Genomic DNA, 21360 nt, shown 5'->3' on the forward strand with positions numbered 1-21360 from the left:
GTCAGAAGAGATAGCTGTGTAGGTTTATAGGAATACACTGTTGTAGATTATTCTTGAAGTCAAATTAAATTCATTAGTCTCCGACTAATGTTCACTGTTTACTGCTTTTGCAAAACAGTGAGGCAATTCAAAAGATTGTGAGAGATTTGAAGTGTGATAGGTGGATTTTAAAGCATGAGAAAATTATAAAAGACATCCAACAATTTGAGAAAGATTCAATATATGAGATATTATTAGTCAGTGCATACACAAACATAAATCTTGCTGTCGCATCTGAATCTGAAAATGTGGTTTGTACAGTGGAAATTTTTTACATGCCTGTGGTTATGACTTGCATGCACCTTAGTTGAACAATGGGTCATGTATTTGTTTCTTTTTTATGTCAGAAGCGGCTTGACCATATGCCTAGTGCTGCACTAGAAACCTTTACAAGGGAGGATAAATATTTTCAAATGCATTTTTTAAAAGTCTTGTGTGGGTTATATAATTTTTATAATCTTATAAAGACTTGTGTATTTATACAAGTTAAGTAACTCTTATATGTATTCATTTGGATTGGACTTTGGTTGCTGTGATGTAATTTAAAGGAAAATTTACAGAAATTTATAATTACTTTACTTAGAAGCTGAACACCGGTCGGTGCATTCTGTAAAAGTAGTAAACACTTTCAGCTAGTTATGACGTAGTCTATTTATACTGTCAACTTTCTTCTAAAGGATTGAAAGAAAAAATTCCGAAGTAAACATCTGTCTCATTTGATTCTGTCTCTACAGGATGCACCTGGGAGCGAGAGGGAGGCTTTTGTATAACGTGAGAATGAGGTAACAACTTCTACATGGCGGATCGCACTCAAGAACTTTCCACAACAGGGTATTAGATCTGAGGTTGAGGAAATAATGTCACTCTGCTGAAAAATGGCACAAACAGCCTACTGTGAGCCTATATTTACATGAGAGGACAAACAAGTAAAATTCTCAGTGCACTGTAACTCGCTCGCATGCAAAGCCGGCCACACTTCACCAGGCTTTGACATAGAAAGCCGCCCACTATTGCAAACTGAAACAGATGTTTGGGAGTTGCGTAACAGCAGAGGTCTTGCAGCTGTTTTGGGAAGGAGAGAAAACACCAAATCACCAGCTAATTCGGTCTGAACATTGTACCATTGAACAGTGTTTGCACTAGGTTGTTTACACCAGTCAAAAAAATATCATGAAAAAAAAACTTTGCTTTGCTTTAAACTTTATTAGTTATATAATAATAATAATAATAATAATAATAGTAATTTTTAATTATTATTATTATTATCATCATCATCATCATCATCATCATCATCATTATTATTATTATTATTATTATAGTTCATTGGTTGCTTTGTTATTTGCCAAAAGACAGAGTATTATTACCCAATTAAATAGCATTCTTGGTATGGATCTTCATATTCACAAACTTCACAAATATTTATTAATTTACGCTACCAGTTTTTGAACATTGTGATATATTTTTTTTTCTCTTCTGCTCACCAAGCCTGGATTTATTTTATTCAAAGTACAGCAAAAATATTGTCACTATTTAAAATTATTTGCTGCTTAAAAACATTTATTATTATTATTATTATTGTTGTTGTTTTTGTTGTTGTTAAAAACAGCTGAATAGAATTTTTCAGGTTTCTTTGATGAATAGAAAGTTCAGAAGAACAGCATTTATTTGAAATAGACATCTTTTGTAACATCATAAATGTCTTTATCGTCACTTTTGATCAATTGAAAGCATCCTTGCTAAATAAATGTATTAATTTCTATCATTTATTTACCACCCAAAAATATATACAGACTCCAAGCTTTTGAATAGTATGTTTCATAAAATTCATTTCACAAAAGCTTATTTCAGATAAATGCTGATCTTTGCATCTTTCTGTTCATCAGAAAATCCTGAAAAAATGTACTCATCTGTTTTAAATATTAATATTAAATAATAATAATGTCTCTTGAACAGCATATTAGAATGATTTCACTGACACTGAAGATTGAAGTAATGATGCTGAAAATGTAGCTTTGATCACAGGAATAAATTACAGTTTACAATATTTTCAAACAGAAAGCAGTCATTTTAAATGTTAAAAAATATTTCACAATAATACTGCTTTTTCTATATTTTGAATTTAATAAATGCTGGCTTGGTGAGCAGAAGAGAATTCTTTAAAAAACATTAAAAATCTTACTGTTCAAAAACTTTTGACTGGTAGTGTATGTGTTTGTGTTATTAATTTTTAATATGTGGTTTGTCTGTTCTGTTTGGAATCAAATTGTCTGCCTTTTTGCCATTTACAGAACAATTCAAGGGATTTTAGTTTGATGGCATATATAGCTTGCTGTTAATAGCGGCAATAAAACGTTAATGAAACCTCAGATCTGAGTGCATTTGGATTCTGATATTTCCAGAAGTCATTTCCTTTTAAGCCTCCACCCATTTGCAATAGGACCCAGTGGACACAACTCGCTAGATCTGCCTAAACCTTCGAATCAACTTTATTACCATTCACCTTATCGGACCTTCTGCAAGAAATACTGAAATCTGGGTCTTACGTAGAAGTCTTACCCCTGGGACCACTCAGAGACTTGCGTTACACTGAGCGTAGCCTTCCTAAGAAGAGAAAGATGAGGGTTTCACACGCCAGCTTTGTTTTCTCACTATGCTTTGCCTCAAAGCCTTACGGATTACTACAGCACGGTAGCCATTATGAACTTACCTCTAGATCTATTAAACCGTCTTTTTTCCCATGTATGGTTTTTAATAGCCATTTTAACAGTTCAGTGGAAAGTTCCAACTATGTATAGTTTTTAATTATGCTCACTGAGGTCAGTGACATTTATCTTGGAATTTGATTATTCCTTCGAATGTCATTGCATGCAATAAAATGTGAGCAGTGGGAGATGCCACTGCATATTTCAATACTAAATGTCAATCATAAACCATACCATGCATGCTGAAGGGACAATACTGGTGTAAATAATTGCATTATGAGGGCCTTATCTTCATGGACTTTACTCCTGGTATCACTTTATCTCAATCCTATATTAAGGCCAGCGAAGATTGTGCCAATTTTGCATCGACGCAATTAAAGTTGGAATTTTTATGGATATTAATAATCTGAGGGCAGCTTATCTGAAATGTTACAGAGGTCATAGACAATCATGTGAACTACTAGCGAAAAATCCAGAAGAATGAGGCTCCAAACTCAAATCAGTTTTATATTTTACTCCTTGGATAGCCTAGTGAGATAAACGGCATGCTATCTATTAGCCTTGATCTCACCATCAGGGTCTATTTTGCCAGAATGACCGGCTGAATGTACTTTTTTCTACTTATTATATAAAATGCATGAACTTTACTCTTGGTATCAAACACTGTACCTCAATCCTATATTAAGGCAAATGACGATTGTGCCAATTTTACATCGACACATTTAAAGTTGGAATTTTTATGGATATTAATAATCTGATGGCAATTTATCTGAAATGTTACAGTGGTCATAGACAATCGTGAACATCCAGTGAAAAATTCAGTAGAATGAGGCTGCAAATTTAAATCAGTTTCGTATTTTACTTCTTGGATAGCTTAGTGAAATAAACGGCATGCTATTTGTTAGCCTTGATTTCACCACCGGAGTCTATTTTGCCAGAATGACTGGCTGAATGTACTTTTTTCTACTTATTATATAAAATGCATGAACTTTACTCTTGGTATCGAACACTGTCTCAATCTTATATTAAGACAAATGAAGATTGTGTCAATTTTGCATTGACATTTAAAGTCGGATTTTTTTATGGATATTAATAATCTGATGGCAGCTTTTCTGAAATGTTACAGTGGTCATAGACAATCGTGAACTACCAGTGAAAAATTCAATAGAATGAGGCTGCAAACTCAAATCAGTTTTGTATTTTTCTTCTTGGATTGCCTAGTGAAATCAACCGCATGCTATCTATTAGCCTTGATCTCAGCATCGGGGTCTGTTTTGCCAGAATGACTGGCTGAATGTACTTTTATATGAAATGCATGAACTTTACTCTTGGTATTGAACACTCAATCCTATATTAAGGCAAATGAAGATTCTGCCAATTTTGCATCGACACATTTAAAGTTGGAATTTTATAGATATTAATAATCTGATGGCAACTTATCCAAAATGTAAACTACCAGTGCAGACTCATCTGTAATGCATTAATTCCGTAGAATGAGGCTGCAAACTCAAATCAGTTTTTCCCCAGCTAATTGAGCAAATGTATTTTACTCCCTGGATAGCCTAGTGAAATAAATTGCATGCTATTTATCAGCCTTGATCTCATAGTTTGGGTCTATTTTACCAGAATTACTGGCTAAATGTATATTGTTCGACTATCTCAAACCTATATTAAGGCTGATGAAGACTGAAACATTTAAAGTTGGAATTTTTGTAGATATTAGCAATCTGATGGGAACTTATCTAAAATGTTATATGCATGAGGTCATGTGAATTACCATTTTAGTAAAATTGGAGAGAATGCTCCTACATGAAGACAAAGAAAAGGCCTGAGCAAAGTATTTAGTGTAAACATAAGGTTTATTGCAATGTGCATTTTGCATCCAAAAATTGTTAAAAAAAAAATACCATGGACACAATGAAGCAACAATACCCATGTTTCAAAAAGACTGCTGTCAAAAACGTCTCCCTGTGAAAAGTTCCACATGGTCCTGTTGGCTTGTGAGTATTAGGCAAGTCTTTGGTAGTTAGAAAACACAAAGTTCACTGAAAAACATGGCCCTTTTCAGACACCGTCGTGCCCGTTAGTTGGTTGGCATAGAAGGTCAACAGAACATTCGCAGCAACAGTATCCACCCCACACCGCCGTCTGTTTCAGAACATTTCGCTTTACATCAGTTGCTAAATTTACAGAACTATGCAAATGTATACAGATTTTCATTCCCACAATAAGAGAAAAATCATTTTTTACACATAGCCCATATAAACAAGTTGATTTTGTTCCGTTTCAAAACACAAACAAGCAATAATCCCCATAAGCAGCAGGCCCCATCTGCGGAGATACAAGCGATGCTATACAAATCATGTGGCAGGAGTCACCGCTGCGGACGTCGCCACTCTGTACGAGTCCGTCTCGAACGTCCTTAACTACAGGAGCTAAGAAATGTCCACAGTACTAGGGATCAATGACATGGAGGGCATGAACGCATGAGTCCCTTGCGTCAGGTGGGGCTGTGGGGGTATCTCGTAGGGACGTACATTTCCTTGGCTTGACTTAGATAAAGGCCGAAGTTTCGCTCTCGGCCAGCTCCGTCAGGCAAACCCCTCTCCGTCTCTTCGTGAGAGGGACCAAGGGAAAGCAAGGCTGGGCCCCCTTCCTAGCAAGGGGCACGTCAGTCCCGTTGTACAGTAACCTCGGACGTCTACGTCGCTCTCTCTTTTCCACGTTAGTCCGAAGAGATTGTCGGATATTACTGAACTAGGCCACTTGTACGTCGTAATGCTTTCATTTCAGGTCAGGTTTTCATCTGTACAGCCAGCTTCATCTTGAAGTTGCATATCTGGAGGTCCATTTCAGGTGAGAGCTGTGGCTCTGCCCGCCCCATGGCAGAGCCACTTATACAGCAGATCCCGTGCTGCTGTACTGGCGCTCACCATCTTCGCAGGACCCCAGCTCCTGAGGCTCCAGGGGGAGGCTCGAATCCGAGGGCAGACGTGACTGAAACTTCTCCAGCTGCTCTGGGCTTGCCAGGTTCTTCAGCAGGCTGTTCTCACGTTCCAGCTGGTTGTTCTTCTCTGCCAGTTCCTTGATCTGCTCTTTCAAGATCTCAACTTCCTCTCTGACTGCATACATTAAGTGATTCTTCACAAGATCCTACAAGAGAAAAATAGAGAATAGAGTTGAGTTTTCATGACCACACCAAAACACCTGACTGATGCATGCATTGAGTAGAATGAGGCGAAAACCATGAATCCAAATTCTCCTCAACTAATCAAGCATGCATTTTACTCCTTGTGAAATAAGCTACATGCTATTTATTAGGGGCCCTGATCTCACCATCACAGTCTGTTTTGCAATACTGATCAGCTAACTGTACATGTTCTACTTATTCATTTTACTTTTTCTGAGGGGGGGAGGGGATCAATCTAAGAATTAATGCATGTTTCTAACTTCCTGCTTAAAAGTTGCAATTTTGTAATGTGAATCCAGTTAATTATTAAAATATTCTCTATTGCAAGCCTGATTTCTATATTGTAAGGGAGCAATTTTGATACACTAATAAAAAGCATTTAAAGATTATTTGTACAAGATACGGCCATTTACAATTAAATATTAATATTTAATTAAAAGCAAGAGTTACTAAGAGGATTAAATAGTTTAAAACAAAAACTTTTCCTAAAAAGAGAACAACATCCTAATAGTCAAGGTATTCAAACATGGCTCTGGATTACCATGTTTACATCTATTGTGAGCATGACATATATAGTAAAACAGAGCAATCTTAATATATTAAGATTATATAAGTGACCGTTTAAAGATTTTTAGGATATAGTAGTTATGGATCTACATATAGCATTATTTCATATGCATTTTAGTAAGTATACCTTAAGACCTTTGGTTAAAAAAAAATAAAAAAATAGTTACAGATGTTACTAAGGGGAACAAGTAGTGTAAAACAAAGACAAAAGGGTGCATGTATTGTTGTATGGCGACCTTTGACTTTTACTGCAGGTGGGATAACAAAGCAAATGCAATGTAGGTAGATGCAGCAGCTCTAGAGCGTGCCACGGCTCTGGTTACAACCTACACAGAAACTAGATACTTTCCACTGCACTTCTACAATCGTGAGCTTAGGCTAGTAGGGGGATTTGATCGTGGTGGTAAAACAACTTACCATTGCTTGTTCGATCTTGTTGTCAATTGCCACAACGCTTGCGCCAGAGGCACTGCAAAAGACAAAGAAACAAGACATTAGAGCGCAGTTCAGGCACTGCAGTAGTAAACAAGCTCTTAGTGCGCGACATCTGAGCTGAAGCGCAGCGGACGGCGCAAAACGACGAAGTACTATTTAACGTGTTAAATGTCTGAGAATTACTATCGACCGTCAAGAAAACATCCTATAATACCATAGAAGTCTGCCTACCTGTTGTCTAATTTGACCGATACTACATCCCCTCCTAGGAAGGACGAGAAGAAGGAGATGGAGAAATTGTGTAGCTGATAGACTGCGAGCTCCATTGGCGTTTTGAACATCTCCGTGCTCATGTTAAGGACAAGACCCGTCTGAATAATACTTCTCGCCACGTTTGCGACTTGTTTGAACACGGCTTTAAGATCCTGGTTGGTTTGCTTCGGTGCGCACAGAGAAGCCAGCCGGGCGCTACGAGTAAACTAGGAGCGGTTTCAGAGAAACACTGTCGGCAAGTGATGCTATTTCTGCCGCAGCGGGGCTTTTATACTCGGTGCGTGACGTCGTATGACGCATGCATAGATTATTCAAATGAGGCTTGTGGCATAGATTTTCTATCTGCCCTCTCACTGAACTCGCTCAAAGAACACACAGCATGCTGCAGCAGCGAGCCGCAAGACAAACCCTCAAAACACATCAACACAAACAAGACACGCCATTAACGAGTGGCCGTTACTTGTTGCATCACTATGTTTTGGTAACCGATAGTTATGACTAGCTTCGTGAAATAGATAGCCTACGAGAATGTATTTGTCACTGAGGAACATGATGTTCCTATAAACCTCATCAATTTGTTACATGGTGAAAATCAGTAATTGAGCAGTTTGTTAAAGTACATCTATGTCTTCAGGACCTTATAAGTTTACAGTTTTGCAATTGACAGCTCAAGCAAAACAGTTTGGGATGGGAAGTGAGTTTAAACAGAAGTTTCTCACAGTACTGTTTAACTTCAGCCTTGAGTGCCTCTAGTGGGTAAACTGTGCATAACAGACATAAACACGTGCTTGAGCAAACGCTCTATGAAGCCTGGGATCAAAGTCAATGACACTTCAACACTTGGATTGTCAATAAGCTAGTGTTTGCACATTTTGCTCACTCAGAATGTAAACAAAGTACATGTTAAACTGTCTGTTAGTTTAGTTTTTAGCATTAAAGCTCATACCAAAAGTCCTCATTTTACACAATCATATTTGTCATATTTTTCATCTTAAGTAGCATGGATATATTTGTAGCAAAAACACATTGTATTGGTCAAAATGATCGAGTTTGCTTTCACGCAAAAATCATTAGGGAAACTTAATTGATTAGTAATGCATTGCTAAGAACTTCATTTGGACATCTCTAAAGGCAGTTTTTTCAAAATTTATTTTTTTCCCCTTTTTTTGCACCCTCAGATTCCAGATTTTCAAATCTCGGCCAAATATTGTCCTATTCTAAAAACATCAGTGGAAAGCTTATTTATTTAGCTTTCAAATCTCATGTTCAAAATATTGACCATTATGACTGGTTTTGTGGTCCAAGGTAACATTTCATAATTATGAAGCAAATTTTCTCAATATGCATTTATGTCACAAAATGACATTTTTTAAGCATATTATCAGCTCTAACTTTTCTGAGTGGACCAAGAATTTGTCTAGATCCCAGTGAAGCCCTTTGAAAGGTGACGGCTCAAAGTTGATCCACCTAATGAGATTTCACAGAAAAGCCCAAATTAGTGACCGCAGTGCTGTCACTTTTCATTTCATGCTGAGTTAGTAACGCTGCCCGATTAGATTTCATAGGGACGCTCCAGAAGGAAGTTAACGTCTTCTCGTTTGACAGATTCTGAACTCCTGGCGAGCTCTAGTCAGGATAATTGGCAAGCGCTTGTACAGTTTGTACGGTATGAAATGATAATCATACCTCAGATGAAGGGGGAAGACCATACAGTGCCCTCCTAATTTAAAAAGTTATGTATCTTGCTGAGGGTCTGAAGGTAATTAAGTGTCAACAGAACCTTCCCGCTTTGCAGATTTAGTGTAAGGTATTCATTTTAGTAGCTTGATGTGACAAAACCAGGACAACCAGACTCTCTAACAAAGAGAGAACTGCATGCATTACATTCCAGGATGTATTGTACTTAAAACTTGTTTGGGATTGGATAAATAATGCATTAATAATTGGAATAATGCATTGTTGTGATGCAGCGAACAGATGCTTCATTCATCACAAAAGTGCACATCACAGTAAACACAGATGTGCCATGGTACAGTATGTCTCTGTCTGTCACCATGGCCAGGGTGGAGATGTCCCAGACTCGCTCCAATAAACAAATCCTTAACACCGCTACTACACAGTTTAAAACAAGGTTGGAAACTTAAAACCGGTTTTAATGTATATATAGTGTACTGAAATGTTAATTATTTACACTTGCAACGAGTAAAACTCACTTTTTTTTTAAAACAAACCTAACCATACTTGGTAAACTTGGTTAGCATTTGCATACGTAAGGACACACCAATAATTACAATGATGGAATGTGTGGAATGATGCATTTTCGGTCTGTCAAGTTTGCATTCTGTGAATAGCTGCTGCTTATTAAGTCAAAAAATTAAATCTGGTTTACTTAGAATGACACCTAGACAGAGACCCTCACCATACTGGTGAGTCAAATATTTAAATAACATCATCTACAATGTAAACTTGGCTTTGTGTCCAACAAAATGAAAAAACAAGTTATGCAAGATGTGCATAAGCCATCTGTAATTACTTTCTAACATGATCCACAGCAGATGATGAATCCCGCCACGCACTTCGCTAACTGAAACATAACAATTTTCGCACCTCGCAGAGCAAGACGTGCAGTATTCCCCTGTTCGAGTGGTTAGACGAGACTAACTTTCCTAACACACCTTCACAATTAATCCGTCAGCTGTCAGTAGTAATAATACACTCACATGACTCCATCATTCTGACACTTACCGCCTGTCCCTCCTCTTAAATAGACTAGGTGAGTAGAAAGGTGGTAAACTCATGGCCGTTGCTCTGTGAGAAAGTCACTTAATGGCAGACGCAGCCCAAGATTCAACTTTGCGGCTGTGTGAGTGGAGTGAAAATGTCCCATTCTTTCAGCTGGATGGGAGGGAGGTGGACATACAACGATGTTGTGTCTCCCCCCCCCCCCTCTGTTCTCTGGACTATTCTCTGGAGACACATACTCAGAATTTCTGTTTTGCACATGGCAAGTTTGATTAGTGAGACTCATTGTGACATGATTGAGGGCAGAATATTCAGGGAATGATAAATTACTAAAGTCAACAAAATGACAGTGCTATACAAATGAGGTCTAACTGTTGCAATCTGGAATTTCGTGGAATGTGATGGTAAATTTCCATTTAGAATTTTCCATATCCATTTATGGTATGTGTTTTTACAATTTAAGTTCCCTTTTGTTAAAAGAGAAAAGACATGTTTCAACTTTTAGGTATATAGCGTGGCGTGCTCATTTCTTTGTTTTTTTGCGTCTGACAGTCTGAACGGAGTCATGCATGACTGCAAAAAAGCAGTTATGCTGTACATTCATCGTACTGTATGGCTGGGTGTTTGTTTGCCTACGTGCAACATGTTGGTACAGGAGATGTGCATGCAACGTGTTATGTAAAACGAGACTAGGCATCCATTACTTTAATTCGTTGGATACTTTCAATTGTTTAATTGCCTGAGTCAGGAACGCATGAATAATTCTTAGACATAATTCAGGTCAGCCTGTGGGCGAACAAGGCTTTTGTTTGTATGGCATCTGTAAGATAAAGACTTTTCATGTTCCAGTAGTATAGCCTTCCTTTTGAGTATGATGTGCAAACATGAATTTTTTTAAGCTTGTTTTTCCCTCGTCAGGATGACCTGTCATGTATTGTACTTTCACAGGAACCCTTGACTTGACCTACTTGAGTGTTAATACTAAAAGCGCCAGGTCCTGCCCTGAACAGCCAGTAAGACAGGAATTTAGGCCAAAACGATACAGAACAGTTGTAGGACTTTTGCAAGCAATGAGTGACGAGTGACTATTTTATTTTATTAAGAAACATAAAACAAGTCTGTTTCGCTCACCAAGGCTGCATTTAATTGATAAAAAACACCGAAAAAAGATTACAATTTAAAATAACGAATAATATTTTAATATTGTAAGTATTAATATACTTTATTACTTCAGTCTTCAGTGTCACATGATCTGTGAGAAATCATTCTTTTATGCTGATTTGCTGCTTAAGACACGTTTCTTATTATTATGCTGAAAACTGTTTTACTGCTTAATATTTTTGTGAAAAACATATTCTTTTTCAGGATTCTTTAAATAGCTAAAGGTTAAAACAAAGAACTTCTGCTTGAAATAGAATCCTTTAGTAGCATTATAAATGTCTTTACTGTCACTTTCAATTAATTGAATGCATCCTTGCTGAGTAAAAGTATTGATTTCGTAATCATGCAATCAAATTAATTTTGACCCCAGATTTTCGATTGGCATAGCGTAGGTTTGATTGCAGTCCTCTGCAATGCTCATGAATGCACATTCCCATTGATATGGAATGAAATGAGGTGCGAAACGTCATTATATCACTCATGCTCTCGTTTTTGTGCACTGGCTGACTGAGCAATTATGAATGGTCAGATTGTCAGTGCAGTGCATGGAGGAGCTGCTTACGTAAGCCTACATTTGAGCAGTTATAAAACCTCCTGTAATCATGCAGCAAGTATCAGCAGGTGTTTGAACCTTTACAGCCCAGGTGTGTCACACATCCGACCCTGTTTGTTGCTTTGTTATCTGTCTAGACAAGACTGAGTGTGGACTACATTGCCTATGGGTTATATCAACACCTCTGTGGTTACTCGGTTTCGAATGAGCCTCATGGAAATTCTGCACAGTCTCCACCAAAGATCTAATTTGTTAATGACAGAATGCCCAAGTCTGTAATACATCGAGTCAGCCACTTGAGGCTGTTGTGGACATTCAAAGCCCGTATTCCTGCTGGATATTTACACCCGGTTCAGTTCTGTGTCAGCAAAGCAAATGCACTCATCTGTCTTTACCCACTAAAGAGAATCTACTGCCCTCTCGTGTTTTATGGCCTTGTATTTATTTATTTATATGCAGATTCACAAGGAACAACAATGCTGGAGTCATTCTGGATTGCTATCCAATAAAATAGATAAATTGATTATAAATATGTGTAATTTATTCATGTGATGATAATTTTCACCATCATTACATCAGTTTTCATTGTCACATGATCCTTTAGAAATCATTCTAATATGCTGATTTTCTGCTCGAGAAACTTATTTTTGAAAATTCGTTAGTGTTTTAGCTACATAATTTCATATTTGTTTGTTGATAGGAGCAGTTAAGTTTTATGTAACGTAATATAATTACTTGAATGCACACTGCAGTCAGTACTGCGCATGCAAAATGCTATGGAAATGATTTGTCTGTTCCATGTCTCCATTTTCAAGTTACATAACCAATTGCATCAATCTGACTAATGCATGTGCATGTTAAAAGTATTAAATGTAGGAATAACACATGAAGCAGAGTTCAGTTATGTCAGTCTTTCTCTAAATAAGAATGATGATGACAGAAAACTGGTGTTAAAGTCACTAAATGAAATTCCTAAAATCTTGAACACTCCCCCGTCTTTTGTCGACCGGTCGCGCCCTAAAGTCATGCCACTGGAGGAGCCAATGATTCTGTGTCAGTCTGGGGAAACAAACTGGTCACGACTGTTTCCAAAAAATGTTTCTTGGCATAAATCTCTAAATATTATTGTCCCAGCAATAAACTAGTTAGAATATTTAACACTGACTGACGAAATGTTCAAGAAGGTTCTGTCCTTTTTACAAAATGTGCAAGATGTGATCTCAAATCAAAGTAATGCAGTCCAGTGGGAGAACTTTTGTTCCAACAAAAATGGCTGCTCTGCACAGTTTGTGCAGTTATATCAAATCGCTTCAATTAGTCTGTCACTGATATTCGAGCAACAAAAGGAGAGAGCGTTCTGATGACGTAAGTGTCATCATTATCGTCACAACCATCATAACCTCAGAACATTAGTCCCAAGGTTATGTTGAATAAAACCTCCATTTCCATTCGTGCATTTACAAATTGATATATTGAAATGTGTAAATACGAGTGATTATCTTAATTTCTCATGCAAATAGGGTGAAACACTGAATGAATCGGCATTTAGCTCTGTACGGTATGTACCAATGATCCACGTGTTTAAGCGGCCCCTGCTGTGCAGACATGAAAAGAGATCGCTCCAGATGTGGCTGTACTGCTCCACACATTCTTAATTAATAATGCATTGTTTTCTGCAGAAAGCTGTCAGAGTGTTTTACTCTTGCACGACTGCTCACAGGTCATACTAATCGATGCCTCTCACTGGGCCGTGACCTCCTATGGGCTCTGCAATGAGGAAGAGCATTTTTCCTCAGAAAATGGGCCTTGGGTGCCCCAGAAGGCTTATGTAACCTATCTGCAACCAGGTCATAAAGTTGCCAATGCAGCAGTTCCTGTACAGCAGTGAAATCATACAAATGTATTAATATAAGGCCACTTTAAAAAAAAAATGAACTTCCGTGCATTATTCTCCACACATAGCGCGATCCGAACTCTAAACACGCTGTCAAAAAAGCCGGTATTGTTCACTTTCAAGGCATCGCGAGTTCACGTTTTACTGCAGAAGCCGACGAGCGCCCTTGTTGTTTGTAAACAGAAGCCGATAATTCCATTTTAGCGAATCAGCGTGCTGTATTCAGGTCAGATGACTTTGAAAAGACACGCTAAATAAGAGGAGTTTCATTAAAGCTGACTAAAAGTGATCAAGAATGGAAAATTTTGACAAACTTGATGAACCAGTGATATCTTCAGGGCGTAAAATGAAAAATATAGGCTGAAACTTTTTCATGGAACCTTGCTAAAGCAGCACGTTACAATGGTGAGGGAAAACCGCATGTAATCACAACCATACAGTCTATGATCACGACAACAAAGCTTGTCAGGCGTCTACATTGTCAGCTGATGAGATGACAAAGATAAAACAAGTGTTTTTTGTAACACTCTGAAAATTGAAATGTGGAGTTATCTGCTTTTGCCAAAAAACAACTGTTGGCGTTATCTGCTTTTGCTATAAAACAAACTTTTAATATATATATAAAAAAACATACTCTCAATATTCTTTAATTTTGTAAGTTACCTGTATTTGTTTAAGATATTATTACTTATTGAAAACCCAACTGCAGTTTGATTGATATTACTTGGAATGCACAAAAAAACATGATTTCTAAAAAATAAATAAAAATGGAGTTATGTTTATGCAAACTCCTCATATGTTCCGTCAACGTTTTTGCTATCAGTGGTTTTCTGCGTATTTAGAATAATTACTAAAATCATAGTCAGCATTGGCGTCATCATTCTAAATGGACAGGGAACCTTTTCCTATAAAAGGGTTTTCCACGTATTCAGAATAATTACTAATACTGAAGTCAGCATTGACGTCTTTTAATAATCTACTAGACAAACTTGTTTTATTTTCAGTGTACAGTTTCATGTGATATTATTTTGAAGTTAAGCCCACAGGATAATATTTTATTTTTAAATGTTATATAATTAAATTAATTAAATTTTATATCTTTTAGGTTCTTTTGAACTTTCTATTCATCAAGGAATATTCAAAAAATGTCAGTTTCCCTAAAAATATAAAGAATGTTTGTTTAACGTTTCTTAAACAAATCAGCATATTAGAATGATTTCTGAAGGATCATGTGACACTGAAGACTGCAGTAATGATGCTGAAACTTCAGCTTTGCATCACATTAATTAATTGCATTTTTAAAATATAGTACAATAGAAAATAGTTCATTTAAATTGTAATAATATTTCACAATTTTACTGTTTTTACTATATTTTTCTTCAAATAAATACAGCCTTGATGAGACTTTTGAAAACCCCAAACTTTTAAATGGTCATCTATATCATATTTAATACATTAAACTAGGCATGATTTGTTTGTGACTTGAGACTGAGGATCTGAGAGCTGTGTAAAGTGTCATTTACGGTCACTTTTAGTCTGGAGGTGGTCTGACGTGAGCCAGAGACAGTGACTTCCCTGCTTGCAAAATGGCAAAAGTACAAGCGAATCTCCAGTGTTCTGGCTTCAGAAGATAAGTGGACATGCCAGGAGGAGGGTGGAGCATAAGGCTTCTGATGTCAGAGCGCGGTCATCACATCCTCTTTAACGTAGATCAGCTGGCATCGACACAATGTGCAGAGCCTGGCAGTGGGCCTCCTGCTAAATCCATTCATTAGTGCATCTCATCTCAACTGAAAACACAACGTGTGTGTGTGGAGCCGTACTAATTTACTTTATCAGGTACGCTTCAGTGTCTGTTGGCTAGGGAAGCGCTTGTTTGTATTCTCTGTGACCAATGAGGCTTGAAAACAAAAGTAAATCAATTTAAAACATAATTGCGTTAATCTGCAATAAAAGGCCCCCGTAAATGATTCATAGCGTCTGTGTTCATTAGATGAATACGGAGAACAATCACTCTTTTTTTTGCTTTCTTGCATTGTATAATCTGCACTGAAAGAATTTGTCCCTTTAAATCATATGATGTTGTCGTCGGATGGCTTCCAAAGACAACACAGACAAAATGCCTTTGACACAGTTGAACCATAAACCTTAGGGCAAACACACATGTCTGAATAACTAAGGAACAGGAGCAAAGGCCAAGAAATAGTGCTATCTCACATGCATGTTTACATCACGGCACATTCAAAGAAATGCACAAACAGACATGAGAAATCCATGCAAAATCCTCTCACTCTCAGTCTCTCAGTATCAGGCCGGATGAGATGCATGTGTTGGCTGAAGTCTGAAAAAAAGCTGGCAGCCGGGCAGGGAAGATTTACAGCACCTGGGTCGCCTCAAACTCCCTGCCTCAAACTCATTCCTCTGTCTTCATCATGAATGGATCCTAGCTAAGAAAGGAATTTCCCAGAAATACAGTAACCCTGTTCACCCTGAGCCACAGTTGTTTGTGCGCTTGCTTACGGTTATGTATGTGCATTCAAGCAATCACCTCTGCAGAATGAAAATGTGTTATCTTGAGGCTTTGTACATTCTTAATCTCCTCCACACAAAAGGATTAAATGGTTTAAGGTATGAACTGAAAGATGATACATCTGCAGGTAGCAGAGGCAGTGACGTAAAAAGCTCTGATCAAAGTCAACCAACCGGACAGAAATACGTAGGTCAACTAAACGGTGCAGAGATGTTTTTATCTGATGTGCAGGCTTTTTTACACGTAGGCAGCGTTTGAGCCAATTAGCTGTCAGCATATCTCCAAAACAATCTAGAAGCCTAGTCAGACTTGAGAAAGTTGTCCAAAAAATGGTGATATGCTGGCAAGCGGCCACTTCTGCAGAAACACGCAATGTTCAGAGCAGTCAGGGGAGGTGGAGACCGTACGCAGCATGTTACAAGGCTTTTTTGAACTTCGATGAGGTCGCCTATCAACCTCAGACGATCTTAGATTATCTAACGTACATCGTTGGGAATGAATTATGCAAATCAGGTAATGTCACACATGCCCCTACCAATTAGTGTTCAATGCATTTTGCATGGTGAAATTTCCGATCTTGCACGCGGCAGACTAACGCAATCTGCTGTACTTTAATGCAGCTGTATAGTGCTGAGACAGAGGCAACTGAATTGAAAATGCAGATAGTGTGCTTGGACAGTTATTGCATTTGCACTGCAGTCTTTTAAAAAAAGGTTCCAGAAGGGTGTTTTTGCAGTGATAGAACCATTTTTGGTTTCCCAAATAACCTGTCAGTAAACGGTTCCTAAAAGAACCATTTTGAAGAAGATTTAAAAAATCTAAAGAACCCTTTTCTGCATATGAAAGGTTCCATGGATGTTCAAGGTTCTTCACAGAACCACTGATGCCAATAAACCCTTTATTTTTTTTTAAGCGTGTGTGGCGCAACTGTTCATTTGCTTCATAATGTGCCAACAATCTGTGTTGAAAGACCGTATCTGCATGCAACAGTTTCACTCTACTCTGCAAACTCCAAATACTGAGATTGAAACAGATCGATGCTGTCAAGAATGTCTTTGGAGACATTGTTTGCAGTTCTTAGTCACTGTAAAAACAAGGCGGTTGGTAGAAAGCCTGTTTCAGTCTAATGCAAATACATAAGGGCACAAGCAAGTTCAGCGTATTTGCACATAAGGAGTTATACTTTCTCTCTCTCTTAGTCACTGTGCATGATTATTCCATTTTATTAAAGATATTACAGATATTATTAGGTATTATTTAGTTTAAAAAAAACTTGTGATTAGCTCCAGTATATGGCAGAACGCTAAAGATCATAATTTTTTATGTCACTATACTATCAAAGCTTTCCTTGTTTATAGAATCTGATATCTCTATATGGCCCTTATTCATTTTTAAAATACTACTTTCTTTTTATTTTCAGATATGCAGACACACATGGTTTTACATAACAGTAAACTGAGTCAACTGCCACACCCAGAGTAATGCAGAAGTGCGGAAGGCCGTTTTGAAACACCAGCTGCATCTATTTGTTCTGCTTCGAGTTCTTTTTAAAGCTATTAACACATAATGTGTTTTAACGTTAACTCTTTTGTTTCTCAGTGCGTACTCGACATAAAATAAGACTTGATCCTTACTTGATGCATGTTCTAAGAGTTATTGTGAAAGATTCATCCATGCGAGGTATTCCTCATAAAAAGAGTCTTTGTAATCATTAATCAAAAGGAAATGATCTGCTACTTCTCTGAGACAGCTTTCTATTGCTTCTGACAAGCTCCAAAGAGACACATTGATGGAAAAAAATAAGTGATGGAAGAAAAATGATAATTAAATGTCAGCAAACTTGCGTTCCACAAGGAACTTTCCATTCACCTGGAACATTTTTTGGGTTCTCTATTCAAGTAGTGTTCCACTAAGAAACTTGCACACAAAAGCATTTACATTGTTGTTATTTTATCATCACTCTCTGGAGGGAATGTGAATGTTTTGCAAGTGAATGCAAAAGCACTGTAATATCATTCTTCCATCACATTTTTCTCTATCAACATGTCCTTTTAAGGGCTCCATATTTATTCCCAAAGGGAAAAAATCAAGTCCCACTCATTTTTCCTCACCGAATTTCTCTTTTCGCGTAGGGAAAAAACCCAAATCCAAATTAATCTAGCTATTAAGTCTAAATTCTAAAGAGACTCAACTACTTTAAATGATGAACAGATTTAATTTAGGCTTTATTCACATATTTACATTGATCAGCAAACATAAACAGAAGCTCAACTGTACTTGCTTGACGCGTAAGAACAAACCTTATTGGTTTACTACGTAACATATGAGAATGAACCTCATTTGTTCTTACAAGTCAACCAAGCATGCTTGAAGTTCTGTTTTCAATAACTGATGTGTAAGTTGAATAATATGTATTATGTATGTGAATAAAAATCGAAATTAAATCATTGAGTCCCCAATTCATATGGATTAGTTTTACGATCTCTTTATTAACTTTTTAAAGCATCAAAGTGGTAGTTTCATAGACTGTCAATGCAGGGACAGAAATCTCTCAGACTTCATTAAAAGTATCTTCATTTGTGACCCTGGACCACAAAACCAGTCATAAGGGTCAATTTTTAAAAAAAAAAAAAAAAGAGATTTATACATATTCTGAAAGCTGAATAAATAAGCTTTCATAGGACAATATTTGGCCGAGATACAACTATTTGAAAATCTGGAATCTGAGGGTGCAAAAATAAATAAATAAATAAATAAATAAATATTGAAGAAAAAAAAGGCCTTTAAATGACCAAATGAATTCCTTAGCAGTCCGTTATACTAATTAAAAATTAAGTTTTGATCTATTTAAAGGGGTCATCGGATGCCCATTTTCCACAAGTTGATATGATTCTTAAGGGTCTTAATGAAAATTCTATAATATACTTTGGTTAAAAATTCTCAATGGTAGTGTAAAATCACACCCTTTGTACCTTGCCAAAATCAGCTCTGCAAAAATCATCTCATTCTGGTCGAGGCTGCTTTAAATGCTAATGAGCTCTGCTCACCCCACCCCTCTCTTCTCTCTGTGGATTGACGAGCCTGTTTACCTTAGCTGCATTTAGGCGTGTTTAGCCGCTAAACTTGCTAACTAGCACATTATTAGGAAAGACGATCACAAAGATTCATAAAAAAAAAACCTTATACTCACTTCTGCTGTAAGTGAAGCAGGATCATGAATGATTCGCGCGAACATAGACGGATATATGTAGATCGGGAGGTGCATTCCCTTCACAAACAAACGTAATCCACTGCATCTTCAGCAGCTCAGATGTCGGGAGTAAATGACGACCACTGCGTTCATTATTACATCCAGCAACACAACACCTCAATTGCTCAACTCTTGTCTAACTTACATTCCTGCTCCGGCATCAAAACATGGAGGTTGGACTGTTACAACTGATCTCAGGTAAGACGCTCATGTCAATCAACTATTGTGGATGCGGCCTCTGTGGGTGTGACGCAACAATGATTTGAAAAAGGGGATATTATTTTTACAGATTAATTAAAAACCACTGCATGGATTTTTACCATTACGCGGTAGTTTTGTACATACACTGCTAACACACAACATGTTCAAACAACATGTAAAAGTGAACTTGGCATCCGATGACCCCTTTAAAATAGGAAATTTACAAAATATCTTCATGGAACATGATCTTTACTTAAAAATGATTTTTGGCATAAAAGATAAATCAATCATTTCGACAGATACAGTCTACAGATCGCTATTGCTACAAATATGCCATTATATTGCTATAACTATGCCTTTAACATTTTCATGGAGTGATTTGGTAATCATCTCGCAATGCACAAACCATACATCGATGGAAAACTTATTTGTATAGATGATGTATAAATGTTATTTTATTTTATTTTATTTTGCAATGTATTGATTGCCATTGCTACTATTGTGACTTATGAGCAGTTTTGTGGTCCAGGGTCACATCTGTGTTCCGAAGATGAACAAAATTCTTATGGGTTTGGAACGACGTGAGGGTGAGTGAACTATGCCATTAACATTGTCATGGAGTGATTTGGTAATCGTCTCGCAATGCACACAATAACACCCCAACCATGGGACAAAAACACATCTGGAGAGCTGGAGGACTGGAATTAAAGCTGTAAAATGACAAAGGCAGAGCCTCAAGTCAAACAGCAGACTGCAATATAGCTGTCATTTCGGAAATGCGCTCCAACACCTTCAGTTGCCCTAAAAGCATTCTTCAAGTTCGCAGTTGCACAATCTACTGATTGTGTAGGTCAAGCTCTTCAGCAATTGTCTACATGCTAAGCTCATCCCGTCTGCGCTTTCGCTTATGCCCCTCCCTGCTCCGTGCTTCGCATGTCTGCAAGTGTTTGCCTGTTGTCTGGCTTGGGCGCTATTTCTGGCATGAGCGAAGGTGTTATGTTTGGTGTGTCACTGATAGTACCTGCAGGGTTATAACAAGGTGAGTCACTTCTACCTCGATACCTTCACCCTGTTGTTTGTTATGAACCGCTTTGACCGGTGCACCGTTCTCCGTTGCTAAACAGAACTCTCTTTACTGTCCTCACGACACCCTGGAAAACATTCATCTGGCTTCTTCTGTGGGGGAGACTCACTTCAAACGGCCCTGTGACATAAACATGGTAACCAGCAGGTTCTCAGAAACACTGCCCAAGTAAACAGACCACAGGAAGAGACTCTACGTGACCCTCAAATGAGGAAAACAAGGAAGCTGGTTGACATGGGCCCTATTATTAGACTCTCCGTGATAGACGCTGGCATGGAAGTTGTGGTTTTTGCCATGCAAGACCAGGACTGCTGTTTTTCTCCTATGACAAAATGAAGCAAATCCTTGTTATCCTGCTGGTTTTCACATTTAAAGCCACTAATTGAAACTGATCCTGATTACTTTTTAAAATAGACAGTCCTAGTCCTGTTGTGAAGGATTCATTGGTGCAACTCTTTTTCTTTTTTTTTTTTAAAGAGAGAGTAGAGGCAAAAATCTGTTTTTCCATGCACTGGTCAGTGCTATGAAAAACAGTGGTTTTCAAATACAATACATATCTTTTCTCAAAATTTGTTTTGCTCATTCACTGAGGCAGAAATTTCTACATTAGTACAAAGCGCCTTGTTCATATAGTATTTGCCTATACCATTTATTTTATTTTATTTTATTTTATTTTATTTGTGACATATTTGTGACCCTGGACCACAAAACCAGTCTTAAGTAGAGTTATTGATATTTG

The 21360-nt window shown here is 37.5% G+C and overlaps 1 protein-coding gene across 2 annotated transcripts in view; it reads right to left on the bottom strand.

Annotated features, from left to right (window-relative positions):
- Positions 1–4581: 4581 nt before the first annotated feature.
- tsc22d3 (TSC22 domain family, member 3) overlaps positions 4582–21360 on the bottom strand; it is a 37775-nt gene continuing 20996 nt past the window's right edge. The window contains exons 1-3 of one of the 2 annotated variants that reach the window (XM_051128451.1): positions 7165–7468; positions 6916–6967; positions 4582–5894 (exon numbers count right to left, since the gene is read on the bottom strand). In XM_051128451.1, coding sequence (XP_050984408.1) covers positions 5637–5894; positions 6916–6967; positions 7165–7286 — 432 coding nt within the window. In that variant the 5' untranslated portion in view covers positions 7287–7468 and the 3' untranslated portion in view covers positions 4582–5636. Of the gene's footprint in view, positions 5895–6915; positions 6968–7164; positions 7469–21360 lie in introns of those variants that run through there. The other variant, XM_051128450.1, reaches the window with a different exon arrangement.

Source organism: Labeo rohita, chromosome 14 (assembly GCF_022985175.1).
Source record: "Labeo rohita strain BAU-BD-2019 chromosome 14, IGBB_LRoh.1.0, whole genome shotgun sequence".
Classification (NCBI taxonomy): domain Eukaryota; kingdom Metazoa; phylum Chordata; class Actinopteri; order Cypriniformes; family Cyprinidae; genus Labeo; species Labeo rohita.